The 16,841-nt window shown below is 32.4% G+C and overlaps 1 protein-coding gene across 4 annotated transcripts in view; it reads right to left on the reverse strand.

The window, feature by feature from the left end:
• Positions 1-907: 907 nt before the first annotated feature.
• Positions 908-16,841, reverse strand: part of BLM (BLM RecQ like helicase) — a 58,632-nt gene continuing 42,698 nt past the window's right edge. For 3 of the 4 annotated variants that reach the window (XM_074295208.1, XM_074295207.1, XM_074295205.1), the window contains exons 15-22: positions 14,140-14,335; positions 12,501-12,691; positions 11,314-11,458; positions 10,178-10,377; positions 9,671-9,863; positions 8,511-8,633; positions 5,059-5,245; positions 1,083-1,370 (exon numbers count right to left, since the gene is read on the reverse strand). In XM_074295208.1, coding sequence (XP_074151309.1) covers positions 1,193-1,370; positions 5,059-5,245; positions 8,511-8,633; positions 9,671-9,863; positions 10,178-10,377; positions 11,314-11,458; positions 12,501-12,691; positions 14,140-14,335 — 1,413 coding nt within the window. In that variant the 3' untranslated portion in view covers positions 1,083-1,192. Of the gene's footprint in view, positions 1,371-5,058; positions 5,246-8,510; positions 8,634-9,670; positions 9,864-10,177; positions 10,378-11,313; positions 11,459-12,500; positions 12,692-14,139; positions 14,336-16,841 lie in introns of all 4 variants that reach the window. The other variant, XM_074295206.1, reaches the window with a different exon arrangement.

The following is a 16,841-nucleotide window of genomic DNA, read 5'->3' on the forward strand; positions in this document are numbered from 1 at the left end:
ATCCAAATTAAAAATAATATAAGAAATAGAAATGGAAAAAAAAAATCACAAATTTAAATCTTTGCTTTTAAATGTGAATGGATTAAGTAAGAAAATAGATGGATAAGAACACAAATCATTACAATCTGTTGCTTTATAAGGAAAACAACTAAAAAGCAGACATACATAAAATGAAAATGGAGGCTGGAATAAAACTTGCTATGAACCAGGTGAATTTAAAGAAGCAGGAGTTCTAAGTATGGTTTCAGGCAATGTAAAAATAAAAATTTATGATACAAATGAAATGAACAAGGAAATTGAATTATATTTAAATGAACCCTACACAATGAACCAAAAATAATTTAAAACATGTTACAAAGGATGTAGCACCTAAAATCATAAAAGTAAAAATTAAATTGAAAAAAAGACAGACAAAAACAGTAGGAGACTTTAACATTCTTTTTTTCAGTTAGACAAAACTAAAAGATAAATGAAAGGAAATGTATAGAATAGAACAAATTGCTGGAGAAATTAAAACTTAATGATGTATAGTGCTTCTGAATGAGAACCACTAAAGAATTTAAATATTTTTTAAGCATCACAAAGAACTAAAAAAAAACAAAAAAACAAAAAAAAACCTGATCATGTGTTAGGGTACAGAGAAATTGCAAATAAATATAAGAAGGCAAATATATTAAACACGGCTTTTACATACAAAAATGCAGGAAAAATAGATAAGAGAAAAGGTATTTTATAGTTGGGGAAGCAGGGAACATTAATTTTTAGACACCATGAATTTAAAAAGATGAAATGATGGCACCCAGTAAATAGTCAGTGGGACTAGAGCTTCAGAAAAGGATCAAAGCTAGAAACTTGTTGGGGAAACCCATGTATTTGCAGTACTCCTGAAAAGGGAAACCAGAGCAACCACAGGACTTTAGAAAAATTTATTTGCTATAGATTATTTTGAACAATGGCCATAGTACATATAATAACAGTAAACTATGATTATCTGAAAGAAGTGTCTGTTTCTATCCCACAAGACATATCACATCCAAATAACTGAAAAGATCTCTAAAGTTTAAATAACATACTTTATCAAAAATAAAATTCACAAGTTGAAGTATAGCACAATTATAGTTATATTATAGTCAGTGCAGGTCAGATGATGACAGATATAAAAATAAGAACTATGCACATTTGTATTTGATTGTTACAAAAATGAGTATGATGGTTGAAGGAATGGTCTATTTTTAGGTACTGGTGGAGCCATAATCCCTAATTTTCTACTGGCTCCTGAAGATACTTGAGAATTATAAGATGTTGAATTGGATCCAAATGCATTTGAGGATTTACTTTTAGAAGATGTCTTTCTGCAAGTCTTAGAAGCCCTAGAAATATGACCAAAGAAATCCAAATTAGACCATGTTGATTTCATTTTGACTGGTAAAATTAAATTATACTTATCATGACTTATTTTAAGCAAATGTCTAAATAAAACTCCACCAAACCAAACAAAGACAATATGAAATGCCCTTGAAATGGAATAGTAACATGAGGTAAAATATCTGTATGTCCAGTGCTGCCACCAGTACTATTTCCTACATTAATATAAGAATTGCCATATTGGCATATAGATGGTCAGCCCAATATTGTTTTGAGTAGGTATGGTTGCCCTTCAATGTGAATCTCAAAAAAAGTGGGGATATGCTGAATATATTGTTTTGCTTAATAATTTATTATGGATTTTTCTAATTATTTTTTGTATATCTTTATTTACAGTCTGTATAACTTCTTGGTGATAATAAGTTCCTTGAATTTATTTTTTGGCCTATAAAGCAATCTTTATCATTTATCTAAGTATACTTTTATCCCCTAGATCAAGGATTTAAACAAGTTTATTCTATTAATCTATAATAAATTTTATTTTGCAATTTTATAGATTTTGATTTAATATCTCTTTGTCCTAGTTTGTTATAGTTATTCACCCACCACTGAGGCTGTTTCAGACAAATTAAATAAATGAAAACATCTTAAAACCCTCAAAGTCTTGGCCCATGTGTACCATGTAATCACAGGAAATATATATATATATATATAAAATATACCAGGAAATAATAATAATACCAAGAAAATGTATCTCTGGGAAGGAGTGGTGAGAGGGCCCTTTTCTCACCTCCCAAACAATCTATTCTTGGCATGGATGAAATTGCTAGAGAAGATAGGTGAAACCCTGCTGATCCCTTTTAAAATGACAGCAGAGAAGTGAGAAAGTGGAGCTGGTTTCTGGGTGGGCTTAATGGGCAAAGGTAACACGAGCTGCTTTTGGCCCCAATCCACTGGCCTGGTGTGGGAAGAGCTGCTTCCCTGACATTTATCCCACTGCTGCTTCCAACTCCATGTTCAATTACATTTTAACTCAGAAAGTGGGAGTAGAATGATAGGCTAAGAAGGTGAGGAAAAATCTCCAATTGCAGCACTCACTCCCCCAAAATGGTTTATTCCCAAGTCCCCCCAGCACCGTCACTTCCCCTGCTGACCTAAAGATAATGGCTTTTTCCAAAACAAAAACAAAAAACCCCCATACTGCCAGACTGCTTGCAAAGATAATGGCAATGTTATCTATAGAAGCTTTTTGCCACAGAGTTATTTCCTGCTGTATTGTAACTGTGCTGAATTTATGCCCAGCATTAATTCCATGGCATTTTGACATGCCATTAGTGTTTCTACATTTCTCTGAGGCATGTTGTTAGGATTCTGTTGGTCAATTCTGCTCTTCTTTTAGTGCTTTAGATTGTTAAGACTTTTGTTAAATTAACCTTTTCTCTTCTTAAGTAATTTAATGTAATACATGACAAAGGGCTAGATGATGAATTGGTAGGTCTTGGCTGTTCTCAACTGGAAGAGAATTTTTTTTTCCAGTTTCCATAAGCTAATTTTTTGCTCAGAAATAAAATTTCAAATGAATACCTGCTATTTTTCCTAGATTTGCTGAATATTAAATTTGCAAACAGCCACTTTCACTTCACCTGGGCAATTTTTTTTTATCTAGTCAGGGTATCAAATACACAATTGGCTCATTGTTCACTGTTAGGAAAAGGCAACCATGGAGACAAAAGGGCCCAGGTTAAGGATTCTGAAAGACAGTCATCTAAGTGAGCAGGCACAATGTAATGAAGAAATTCTTTTCTACAGCAGCTTAATGAATGAAAATGGAATGATAATCATAAACTGGCTTTTCATTTCTGAGAGGATGGGGTGTGAAAAAAAAATCAATACCAATAGAAGTATATATTAGAAAAATAAGATGCTTAGAATGACTGGAATAATAATTATGCTAGAAAACATTAAAAGTTGTCATCAAAATCTGTGAAGCAGTTTGGATAAAGCTGAGTTTCATTTAGACTGACAATATTCGAGGCCAGATTATATGGAGGAAATGTTTCTTTCATAAGTAAACAAAAAAGCCCCTGGTTTAAGATTAAACCAAAATTAAAATTATTTGAAAGATCATTCACCTGTTTAGGAAACAATTATATTTTGGCCATACTCTATTAGGGAAATAAAACATTTCCCAAAGCAGCAGAGCAAAGGAAGAAAAATAAGAACATTAAAATCCCAATGGAATAATTGCTAGGTCTCTGGTGCGCTGAACACCATAAAATTAAAAACACATTCTTAATAACGAGCTTAAATTTCTGGGGACTCGCAGAAAAACGAGCATACAAAATGTAGTGATTCTACCTAAAAACTGATAACTAAGAAAAACATGACCTCCATCCTAATCCCAACCTAATTTTCAATTTTACTCTCTAGGAGGAAATAAGAGAGTACAACAGTTTGCAAAGTTTACTACAGATTTTTCCCATTATCTAAAAACATCTTTTTGAAAATGTTGTTATTTTTAGTTTCACATTCTTTAGATTTAAGTAACAGCCACAACCCTATTCATCCCTTAACTAAACAGCCAACAATCCAGAACTCTTTTTTTATGGCTATAGCAGGAAGGCTTACAGAGAGGCAACAAGGTATTAAGAAATGAAAAATAACCCCAAGATCTTTGAATTATACTACTCTGTACAGACAAAACAAATCAAACACATGCTATTTTTTTCCCCCTACAAACAAACAAACAAACATGGTCTACATTTTCTTTCACGCTGAATTCACCAACTAACCCTATTTCAAGTTTTTAATTGACTCCTAAAATCAAAGGTTGATGATGTTATAATGGAACTTGGAGTCATAGTAATTTTAAAGCTCTCTCTTAGATTCTGCTGCAAGGGTAGGAAAATGAAATCTTATTCTTCCATAAAAACACGCAGAGTTGCTTTTTCCCCCATCACATTCCTAACATCCACCAATTTGCAGAAATTCCGAATCATGATTTTGAAAATTTTAATATAAGAAACAGCAAATATTAGATAGATGATTCTACAGTGATGAGTTAATTATTTGGTATTTATGTAGAGCTATTATGAAACTAGTATATCAACTCAAGAAAATCAGCTAGTTTGAAAATAATCTAATGTGAATCACTGTAGTCCAGAACAATTAATTCAAGATTCTGAAATAGAATTTTTTTTTGCTCAAATCTGAGCTAGCAGTTTGATAATGGGAAATGTAACGCATTATTTACTTTATCACTCTAAGTCCTGGTTTCTTCCTGCTTGTAAAACAGGATAATAATACCTGCCTGGAGTATTGTCAGGATCAAATGAACTAATGTATATATAAAGTATTCTGTCAAATGAAAAATAAGAAGGTATTATTAAACAACACACACACACACACACACACACACACACTGCTTACTTTTTTGGTGTGTGTGTGTGTGTGTGTGTGTCGTGTGTGTGTGTGTAAGGCAATTGGGGGTTAAGTGACTTGCCCAGGATCACACAGCTAGGAAGTGTTAAGTGTCTGAGGCTGCACCTGAACTCAAATCCTTCTGACTTAAGGGACAGTGTTCTATCCACTATCCCATCTAGCCTCCCCTGCATGTATATATATGCTTTCTACTCCCCTTCCCCCCCTTGCTACTATGGATTGAAAATATAACCTGAAGTAAAAGAAACATACCTCCTTGAATTTGATTGCTGGCTCCCATGACTTGTTTTTTTTCTTTTGGACCTTTGAAAGGTTGGCAACCTTCTCCTCTTCTTCTCATTTTTAGTTTTATTTGAAAAATAGTGAGAAGACACTTGTGTTTCTTCTTCATTACTTTCATCATTATGAGAATTTAGCCTTTGGGAATCATTACCATCATCTACAAATGGACAATAATGCATATTCTTAGGCAATGTTGTTTTGGTTTCAAACCAATATTTTTATAATTGAGGGAAATAAAACTTTTGGATACACTACTTTTTGGTTATCTTGGTAATCCTATGAGTTTGGGAATTTAGTTATAACAAGAGAGAAATTATTGGATTTCAATCTTGGAATTAAAACTTTTTTTTCACTGAGTCTTATAAAAAGCAGTTCACTGATAATGTAAACCACAAGTCAAGAAACAACTTCCAGCATTTTGGGTGTTATGACACTTGGTGATTTATTCATTTTCATAATGTCCTTTTCCCACTCATATCCCAAATACTCAGTAGCAATGCACATACAAGTAATGATATATATATGAAAAGACATAACAGTTGTATTATAATATTTAACTATTGATGAGAAAAATAGATGCAATCTGGGAGGTTATGTAACCAGTACTGTGAAGCATTTTCTTAACAGTTCATATTACATAGTACTTGCCAGGACACCTATGGTACTTGACAAATTTTTCAATAACATTTAGGGCAGAATGAGAAATTGGATTTTAATTGGCTTGACAATAATATTCAAATATGAAAGTACTTTGAAATATATAAAGTTCTATGTAGTGCCCTAGAAGTGTAAGTACAACTTTACGCTATTAAAGCTAGCATTAATTTAATTATAATAGGAAAAAAGGCCCATTGGATTCGAACTATCTTAAACTAGATCTATATTTGACTAGTCAGCATGGCATGCTACATGGTGCACTGCACTAAGTCAGGAGGGAGGTCAATTCCTGGTGCTGCCACAACTTCATCTCTGGGTCTCAGTTTCCTTATTTATAAATACTAAACAATTCCTCAGTTCTTAGCATTTCATGGTTCACTATAACTAACTATAACCGTATCTAATAGAGGCAAGTACTTCAGTACAATGTATAAAAGCTTATTTAACAATTAAGTAACAAAAAAATTCAAGATTAACTTTTCTTTTTATATGTACAAACACATCTTCACATAGCAGCTGTGAACATTTCACTAATTATGTTGTCAAATGGTGTCTATGAATGTATACTCCTGCAACAATGATAATTTACATAATGATTTGCATTTTAGAGTATTTTGCAGTCACAGAATTTGTTTCAGAACACAACTGGACTTTATTTCTAATTTATAAGGAAAATCATTTGCTATTTGGTTGGTAAGCCAGGGCAGGGGGTAGGAAAGAAATCTCGAGGAAGATTTGTGTTCCTGTCTATTCTACTTATGTGGACGAATATTCATGTTATCACTAGCATAGACAGCAGGGTTCCATTATATATTATGGTTCTATTTCACTTACACCAGAGCAGCTTTCAAATATTTGTCGTACTAAAGATGATTCCTCTTCAACTGGGCCAGAGAGACAGTGTGGTGTAATGAAAAAAAATCTTAACTGAGAGTCAGGAAATCAGGGTCTAAAGCCAGTTCTATCATCCCAATGGTATGTCTTTGGGCATATTACTGGGAAATTTTCAACCTTTTCCTATTGGTTCCTTATATAAGTCAAACATACCTGAGTTTCATAGCTTCAAACTATTGTTCTACAATTTTCCTACCTTTTTTAGCCAGACTTTTTTGAAGAAACTGTTTATTCTTACTTCCTCTCTCATTCACTCCTCAAACTCGATTTCTAGCTTCATTCAACTGCAATGGCTCTTCCTAAAGTTACCAACTGTATCTTATTTTCCAAATCTTATATTTTTTTTTCTCAGTTTTCATCTTTCTTTATTCATTAGCCGCATTCAACAGTACTGGTCACTATTTCTTATCCTTGTGGTTTTCATGACCCAACTCTCCCCTGCTTCTCCTCCTACTTGTCTGACTACAACTTCTCAATCACACTCACATCACACCCTTACTGGGGTTCCTTCAAGTTCTGTTCTAAATTGCTTGTCTCTCTTTTCCCTCTTTATTTTCTCTTGGTTGAGCTCCCAGGTCTATTTAGCCAGTCCCAGTTTCTTCCCTGAGCTTCAGTTTCCTATCATTAATTGCCTATAGGATACTTCAAATCAGACAACTCAGAGACATACTGAACTCAACATGGCCAAGACGGAACTCATTATCCTTCTCCCTAAACTGCCTCCTTTTCCAAACTTCCTTTTTTATAATAGAAGTTATGATCATCTTTCTAGTCTCCCTGGTTACTAATCTTGGCATTATTTTATATTCTTCATTCTTCCTTTCCTTGCATATCTAATTAATAGACAAATCTTATCTCTGCAACATCTTTTACATCTGACTCTTTTTTGCTCACAGAACTATTACCTAGTTAAGACCCTCTTGCCAAAAGTATTACAAGTTTCTTACTTGATGTCCTGCCTTGTCTCTTGCCACTCCTGACCTTCTTATATACTGCTGCCCAAGTAATTTCTATTAAGCACAGATCTATCCATGTTACTGTCCTACTCAATCAACTCTAATAGTTCCTACTGCCTCTATGATAATGTATAAGACGTTCACAATCTGGTTCTGGTCCAACCTAGTTTTCAGTGCCATTGGATATTGCTCTCCCTCTGATACTTACTGATCCAGCCAAAATGGCCTTCTCTCCTCCTCAAAAGACAATGCCATTTCCTCCCATCTGTGTCATTTCAGTGCCCTGTCCACGTTTCTGGAATATATTCTCTCCTCAGCTACGCCTCAAACAATGTTTCCCTTCCTTCAAAGAAACAATTCAAGCACAACCTTTTTCATGATCTTCACTGATTTTCTTAGCTACTTATATTCTCCTTCCCAAATTATCTTGAATACACTTTTATTTATTTAATTCATGTTTATTCTGCACACACACACACACACACACACACACACACACACACACACACACACACACACACGCATACTTGTCCTTACGATTAAAATGTAGGCTTAATGGGAGTAGGGATTTTTGTAGTCACCCAGAACACTGTAGGAGCTTAAAGAGGTCAATTCACTTTTGTAATTTTTTTTTTTTTTAAAACAAGATAATACTATTCCATAGTTCTATCTTCAGTTCTCTAAGGTGATAATTAAGTTTAATTAAGTTATATTCTGGTACACTAGGTAAGCTGATGGATTTTAATAATGAATGTAACTTTTAAAGATGCCTATCCTACTGAATAATATACTTTTGATATTGTTGGGTTTGGCTCTCTATGACAAAGCATAAACACTTAACAGAAAGTAAAAAAGTAAAAAAAAAAAAAAGTAATAAACAAAATGAAATATTGTTATATTGAAGAGATACTGCACCTGGCAATGTCCACTCAGAGTATTTCTGAAGTACTGAAATCACTTCAGCACCGTATTTTTCCAGTTTGTCTTCTGTAACACCATCGATCTGAAGTAAAACCTCAGGATCAGAAGATAAAGATTCTATGCATAGACATAAAACAGAAATCACAAGTTATAAACATTATTCTTATCAAACAGTTATAAAATAAACAGTACAAATAAGCAATGGGGACTTAAAAAAACATATATATATATATATATAAATATACACAAAAGTTATTGCTCTTGGGGAGTTTACAATTTGCTCTTGGGAGGCACAGAATATGAAAGGTAGAAATCAATATCAACAATCCTGGTACTTGTTAAGGGTCAAATGAATGATAAATCAGAAGAGGGAATAATCATGAAAAGCTGAGATGGCTGGAGTTTTGTGAGTAAAAAGAGTATTAAAACTAGGATTTGAGGTAGTAGGGTTGAAAAGACAACATTTATGGGAAGAGGGAGAATGTAAATAAAAACATACAAGTGAGAAAGGACATGATTTGATTAGGAACACAATTAAAAGATTTGTTGACTGGAGTACTAGGTAGCAGCCAGACTATAGGGGAACTTCAATGTCAGCTTAAGGAGTCTTTATTCTGTAGGCCACAAGTTTACAAGTTTTTAAATTAAAGAATACATAGTGATGTGGAGAGCAATATTTTCATCTATTGAAGTAGTATTTAGTTTAGAATGGTCGAGCAAAAAGACTGAAGACATGAAGGGCAATGTGATCATTATAATTATCCTAGGATCAGGTGAAAACGAATTGAGCTAGGATAGTGATGGAAAGAATGGAAAAGGAAGGGGTGATTATGAACAAAGGAAAAAATGTAGAAAACAAATATTCTCAATTAATTATGAGTGTTTAACTCTTTTACATAGTTTAATGTTGAAGCTAATAAGATTAAGACACACCATTAGAAAACAATATGAAAACAATGTAATACAGGATATATGCTTACCAAAAACGCTATTTTATCCTGACTGAAATGAAACTATATTTTTTAAGCTTTCAGTACTAGGGATCATGGATCTTAGGCAATTAAAGGCATATTTATGATAAAGAGAATTCATTAGTAAAATTAATTATTCAATCTACATTCTTATAATTCAAGTAACTGACAGTCCATACATACCTGCAAGCTTTTTTAGAGTAACAGTATTAAATATATTGAAATAATGGACACCAAAAACCTTCCCGAGACCTTTGCAGACCTCTGTAAGTTCTCCCAGGCATTTCTTAACCAATTCTTCTCTCTGGGATATTTTTGCTACTAATGCCTTTTGCTTTCTTATACCACTGAAATTCTCAGTTTCCAGAAAGTCCACCTTTTGGGAAAAGAAAAATAACTTAGATGCCACTGATATGGACAAAAAAAATTCTATTAAATTTTGATGTTCTCAGGATGACTATTTTGATTTAAATTTCTAGAGAAATGATTAGAAATTCATAAGGACAGAATGAACACAAATTTATAGGACTACCTTTTATAAAATATGTATTTTAATAAACATACACCCACACACTTACATATTCAAACATACAAATGTTTATGGTTTTCCTAATATAAAACTATTTCTCCTTACTTACTTGAAAGATGCAGATAGAAAGTAAAGATAAATTTAGACGTCAAATGATCTACCTGTAAACACCCATTCAGGACCGCCTGGGCTTTCTCGCCCAGCATCACATAGGCAATTGCTTGGTCATTAGCGTTGATATACAAATCTTCATCCAAAATTTTGTCAAGTATCAGCTTTTTCAAAAGTCTTTCAGCATTATGACGTGAATAAGCAGCTCCCTTCCCAAATATGCCTGTTTGAATTTTAGCACATTTACTCCCTGATGAGAAAATATAAGAAGTTTCTTTAGCATTTGTAAATAATGCCAATAAATATTACACTCCCTACTGATTTCCATAGGTTGACAACTAATTGACAGCTAAGTCTTAACTAAACAAAACATGGGTTAAGTTTGAATATACTATTTCATAGAAAATCCATGGAGAGATATGGATAGATTAATGGATGTCTTTTATATCTTTAGGTCTGTTTTCTTTTAAATTATTTGTGTAAAAATACCTGCCATTCCTCCTTTAAAATAAAAAAAAAAATGTGACATCTTACAAATATACTTCTGGAGATAAAATTTTGTCAAAGCATATAAGTATTCAAAGAAATGTTCTATATAACAAAGTTATTTCCATAACCTTAGCAATAGTATTTTGCTGATTGTTGTCCATATAAATTATTTCTTTAAATTAAAAACAAAATTGACTTCTGTGAATTATATACCATTCTGTTCTTTTTATTCAGGAAAAGGAGAGTTTTGATTTGCCATTAAGCAATAAGTGAACATAGATTCCAACTATCAAAATATGCTAAAGAAATACCATTAAAAAATGCCCCCCAAACAAAAAAAACAGGTAATTTCTAACTCATGTACCAAAGAATTAATATCTAAATATATCCAAAGTAATATGGAAGAAAAAGCAATGTACTTTTAGTATTTGTTTATTATTTCCTAGAAGGCTTCACATTCATTTCAAAGGGATTCCTAACAACGTCCTTGCTATGAATACAACTTCATGGGAAGGATATATTTCGATGCTCTAAAATTTTTATTGTGAGAACCTATGATGAAATTGGATAATTGCCTTTTAATATAGCTTTCCGCTAAAAAATTAATAAATACAGAACTGCTTTCTTCTCTGTATCTATAACAAATTCCTTGGATTTTGTTTACATAAGAATCAACTCTAACAATGAAACAACTTACCCAGGAAAATATCAGTCAACATGTTCATAGTAAATCTTCCATAAGAGCCCATATTTTTATTTCTTTCTCCATTCAATGAATCGTGCTCTTGAACAAACTTTATGATGTTTTTCACATCTTCTGTCACGTCCCTTGTCTTATATTCCTATGAGCATAAAATAATTGTTTATTAAAACTAAAAGAGCAACTGGTTTCCAAACTGCTAGGATTTAAAATGTACTTCCTTCAGATTATACTTTACATTGCCCATAACAGACCATTTATACAAGATAACAAATTATAGGAATTCCAGATTCTCTTTCCCCTCTACTTTTGGCTGAATTTGTTGGTCTTCCCTAGAAATCATACAGTTTTGTTCTCTAATTGTCTGACAGATGTTTGTCTTATTTCCTCAATTAGATTATAAAATATGTGTGGATAAATTGTAGCTTTTACTTTCTTTGTGTGAGACGCCAGAGCACCTAGCACAATGAGTCATACAGCAGGAGTTTGATGGAATATTTGTTTGAATTAACCAAACTTCCTAAATACAGAAAGAATAATTAGGTAAACATAATAACACAAAAGGGGTTAGGTCCTATGAGACTACCAAACTATTGCCAAGATGTAAATTGGATAAAAGCATTTGCTGGCATTTTATAAATTTTTACTAATTTTGCAAAATAACATAGTTGGTCTAATATACACACAGAATTGTAAATCTATGTATTTTCCTAGTTGAGGATAATCATTAACCTAACTCCATTGAAAAACAATAGCTTTTGCCCTATGCCATAAATACATTTTGTATCATTTTGAATACTTCATATATTTGAGTGCTTTTAATTCCTCCTTCTTCTCTTCTGCCACTGGAAAAGTCTAAAAATTCATCTTAATAACTAATAAATACACAAAAGATTGAACTATTTTGGAAGATTAGGTATCCAATATCCTTTTGCAAACCTTTAGGAAAGGAAATAATATAAAAATTACTTATCAATACTTAATTTTATAGAATCAATGTTTTTTCTTTTTGTTCATCCTTGACAGTTCATCTTTTAAATCTAACTTATACTCCATTTCAAAATCAATTAGTTACCATGCCTATTCTGACTTTAAAAAAAAAAAAAAAAAAACAAACAAACAAACAAACAAAAACACACAAACAAAAATCAGCCACAAAATAAATACAATTCTCCTCATTTTACCTTCTTTTTACAGCAGTTATCACAAGTCACATCTGGGTATTCTTTACAAAAATTAGGATTAAACCCATTTTCTCCAAAGTATGACAAAAGCTGAATTCTTCGGCATTCTATTATGTTTTCACAGTAATGCACCATGCTATACAGATTATTGAAGTGAGTCTGTCGTGTATGGCTGTTTCCATCCTTCTCCACTGAAAAATGTATGGCATATTATGAACAAAAACAGATGAATATTACTAAATATAGTGAAAGCAAGGTAATTTAATGAAATCAGAAAATTATTGATATTATTACAAGTGAAATCCTGTTACAAAGAACTGAATAGAGTGAGCTATAATCTTATATTTTGTATAAATGTCAATGATTTGATCTTTTCTTGGGATAAGTACTGGATAAGATAAGTCTTGGAAATCATTTTTGTTAGAGAACTTTCAATAAAAGGAGTTGACCTATTAACTATTACTGAATCAACTAATAAGTATTTATTATATGTCAGGCACCATGTAGATAAAAACCAAAAGTCCCTGTTTTCAAGTACTTGAACAAAGTATTTAGCAAACTTCCTTTTTATACATGGAATAGAAATTTTGCATTTCCCCAAAACACTGAACTTTAAAAAATGGTTAAAGGTAGATTGCATTATAATTTCTAGTAACCGTGATCATTTCATTTATCCAGTGGAAAATCTAGGGCTATTAAAATAATGGCAATTCAAATTTATATGACATTTTGTATCTTATAAAGTGCCTTCCTTGCAACATTCAATGTATAATTTTGTTGTGGCAATTCCTATTTTACCTTAAGAGTTAAGACAAGTTATAGGTCTTAACTTTCTTTGTGTTAAGGATCCCTCTGGCAACTGATGAAGCTATGAATCTCTTCTTAGTATATATTTTTTTCTACATTCATAATTGAAAGGAATGCTAGGTTTCTGTAGATATTATTGATGTATTTTTTTTCCTATCCAATATGTCCATAAAAATAGAGCTAAAAAGTATCAGGTCAAGGACTTGAATCCATATCTCTTACTGATACTGCTCCACCATTTCTTTATACTGTTTCCCCCCCAGGCGCCTCCCCCCCCGCCCCCCCCGCTGGGGTTAAGTGACTTGCCCAGGGTCACACAGCTAGGAAGTGTTAAGTGTCTGAGACCAGATTTGAACTCGGGTCCTCCTGAATTCAGGGCTGGTGCTCTATCCACTATGTCACCTAGCTGCCCCCTCATTTCTTTATACTGTTAATACTTGCCCCAAACTTATCTAATCTCTTTATTAAGCAAAACAAATCAACATAGCAAATGCAGTATCAACTATACCATCTTACCCTTCAAAGTCTGATATGAAAGTTATTATAAGTATTTAAAAATATAATTTTAAATGTACTCTTCATTACATTTTAGTACTACTTACAGTTTTTTTAAAGTCATTGCAAAATCACTTCGTAAATCTATATAGAGTGTTCTAAAAGTCTTAGTTAACAAATTTAAGCTAATAAAGCTTAAATCTGTAACTAAGGCTTTTGGGACGCCCTGTATAAATATTTTGGTTGTTCTATGACTATGTGTTAATCTAAGGGTAATATGACCAAAGGGAATACAGACTAAAGACTTCATAACATTCCATAGAAAATTTCAGCTTACTAAGAATAAGTCTCTTAAGTCTGGTTACATCATGGTAGTTGTAGAAAAGCAGACAGTGAGACATTTCACCATCTCTTCCAGCTCTGCCAGATTCCTGGTAATATCCTTCTACTGATTTAGGGAGAGATGAATGGATAACATAGCGTACATCTGGTTTGTCAATCCCCATGCCAAAAGCAATTGTTGCACAGATAACCTGAAATAAAATCAGAAAATATTATCCAGAAAATTCACAAAATCTCAGTTTACAGCAGTGAATAATAATATTTAAGCATAATTAAATTTTTAAGGAAAATAAGGCTATTAAAAATTTCAATAGCTTTCTGAATTTTTTTTGTGAAAGAATTTTTATTGCAAAATTAAAAACCTCTCAAAAATGTTTTCCTTATGAAGGCAAAGCTAGGATTGCATTTTATTCAAAATATAAGGTGTCCCCAACATGACAAATGTGGAAATTTGTTCAGAACGACTGTACATGTATAGCCTATCTTAGATTGCTTGCTTGGGGAAGGGGGATCCCATGAAGGAAGGAAGAAAAAATTGGGACCCATAAATCTTGAAGAAATGAATGTTGAAAACTACCTTAATACATAATTGGGGAAAAAAAATACTATTGTGAAAAAATAATTAAACTTTCTTGACTCAAAAAAAAAAAAAAAAAAAAAAAAATATATATATATATATATATATAAAATGTATCCTAAAAGTTTAAAGCAGTTAAAAAAAAATCGAATAATACACTTCTAAGAATTATATCACTGTATTTTATTCTAATGAAATATTCACATTAGGTTAATATTTCAGTTTAGTCACCTCAATTAACATGAATAACTATCACATTGGTATCATGCAATCTTCAGAAGCATATCCAAAGCAAAAAAAGCTTGGCATTTCAGTAAGGTATCATTATACTGAATATTCCTGAGTACTATGAGATAGCTAAGATCATCATCAATGACAGTCAATCTTGAAGCCCTATGACACATTGTTCTTTTTCTAATGTTTTACATGTTTTAATGTTACAGGGGGAAGAGTACAGATGTTATGGGCAGTTTTTCCAGCTGTTGTACACTTTTAGATTTAATCAAATAATAACGATCATCTTCTTCCAAACTCAATCATGAATTTTGCTATCAACTACTCCTCTCATTACCAGCTTACAAGCTTCCCTTTCTCATAGCCGAACTATCTTGCCATATACCAACCCCAGGTTTGCATTAATGTTAGGCCAATTTTCAAATTCAAGACATATCAAAGTTTAAGGGAAATTCTAACAGCATAAGGTACATGCTAAATATACTATATCTGTTGACTGGAAGAATCAATCTTGTGTAAAAATTTAAAATAGATCACACTGAAAAAAATTTTCTCCAGAAAGCACAAGATGATTTAAAATCAAGAAGAATTAATTACCAATTGATGACTGGTGAGTTTGCCTGCAGCCACCAATTCATTTGAAGTCTCACTTCTGTATTGGTTTGCTTTCTGGTCTGCTCCATGTCTACACTGCTTTGACCCATCGTGAATCTCCTCCCTCCTCCTTCTTCCCATTTCTGCTTTATGTGCTATTTTTACAAATTAGAATATGAGCTCCACAAGGGTAGGAAACCATCTTAATTTCTAGTTCTTGTATCACCAGTGATTAGCATGATGTCTGACAAAGTTTGCACTTAATGATTGTAGTATCTATCATGTACTGAAAATGATCTGTAAGTGAGAAGATATATCAATATATTAATTTGTTTAGAAAAAAAAAATAAAGCTACAAAGATTCTGGCTGTACTACATCATACATAAACCCCCAAACTGTTCCGATGAAGTTCAACAAATTAATCTCATATTTATAAACAAATAAATTGTTTTTACTCATACCTTTTTCCAAAAAATGGGTTGCTACTGCAAAAAGGAAATTTCAGAAGCAACTGAGAATGAGGGAGGAAGGGCTGTGGTTTATTCTACATCTGTGACTAATTATCAGAAAAGGGAGCTGCAGGTTATTTAATGTTTACCAAGCAAATATGTACCTTTATTAAAGTAGAGGGTAACTGCTGCCCTCCAGGTTATAAGATACTCTACAAAATCAGAAATATCTAAAGAGCTAAAAGATCTGACATTTTTCAATTGGAAGATCTTGCTTAGTTACCAGTGTCTTTTGAAATTTTTCTTCAAAATATATTTGTGTTTAAAATCCACTCACTACAAATTCAGATAATTTCCTTGCTTAAGGTGAGGACTGACAGGAAAAATAGGCAGTTTATAAAATGGCACAAAATCAGGGTTGTCACTTTAATTGGTAGGAGAGAAAAAAGTATATGTATATGTGGGAGTAAAAGGCGGAGAAGAGAGATAAGTTTGACTCTAACTTGTGAGTCTAGCAAGCTCAAGACTTCCTAACAAGTACAGGATAAGAATTCACCTTGATTGTACGGAACATCTAATCAAGTAGCACTAAACATGACCATTTCATGTGAATAGTTTTTACTTTTTTTGGTCAAATGTGATATGACATTAAGAAAGCTAGCAGGTCAAAGTTGGATATTATGTTAACATTATAATTGGCTCAATTCAGAATTACCAAGTTTCAACAATATTCAAGGTTTATTCATTTTCCATCTGAATTACAATCTTGTTCTGATGTTGACTACCTTTAACTTGCCAAATATTTCTAGATGTTATATAAACTCATCTCCTATAAGCCTTCT

Source organism: Sminthopsis crassicaudata, chromosome 2 (genome assembly GCF_048593235.1).
Source record: "Sminthopsis crassicaudata isolate SCR6 chromosome 2, ASM4859323v1, whole genome shotgun sequence".
Lineage (NCBI taxonomy): Eukaryota > Metazoa > Chordata > Mammalia > Dasyuromorphia > Dasyuridae > Sminthopsis > Sminthopsis crassicaudata.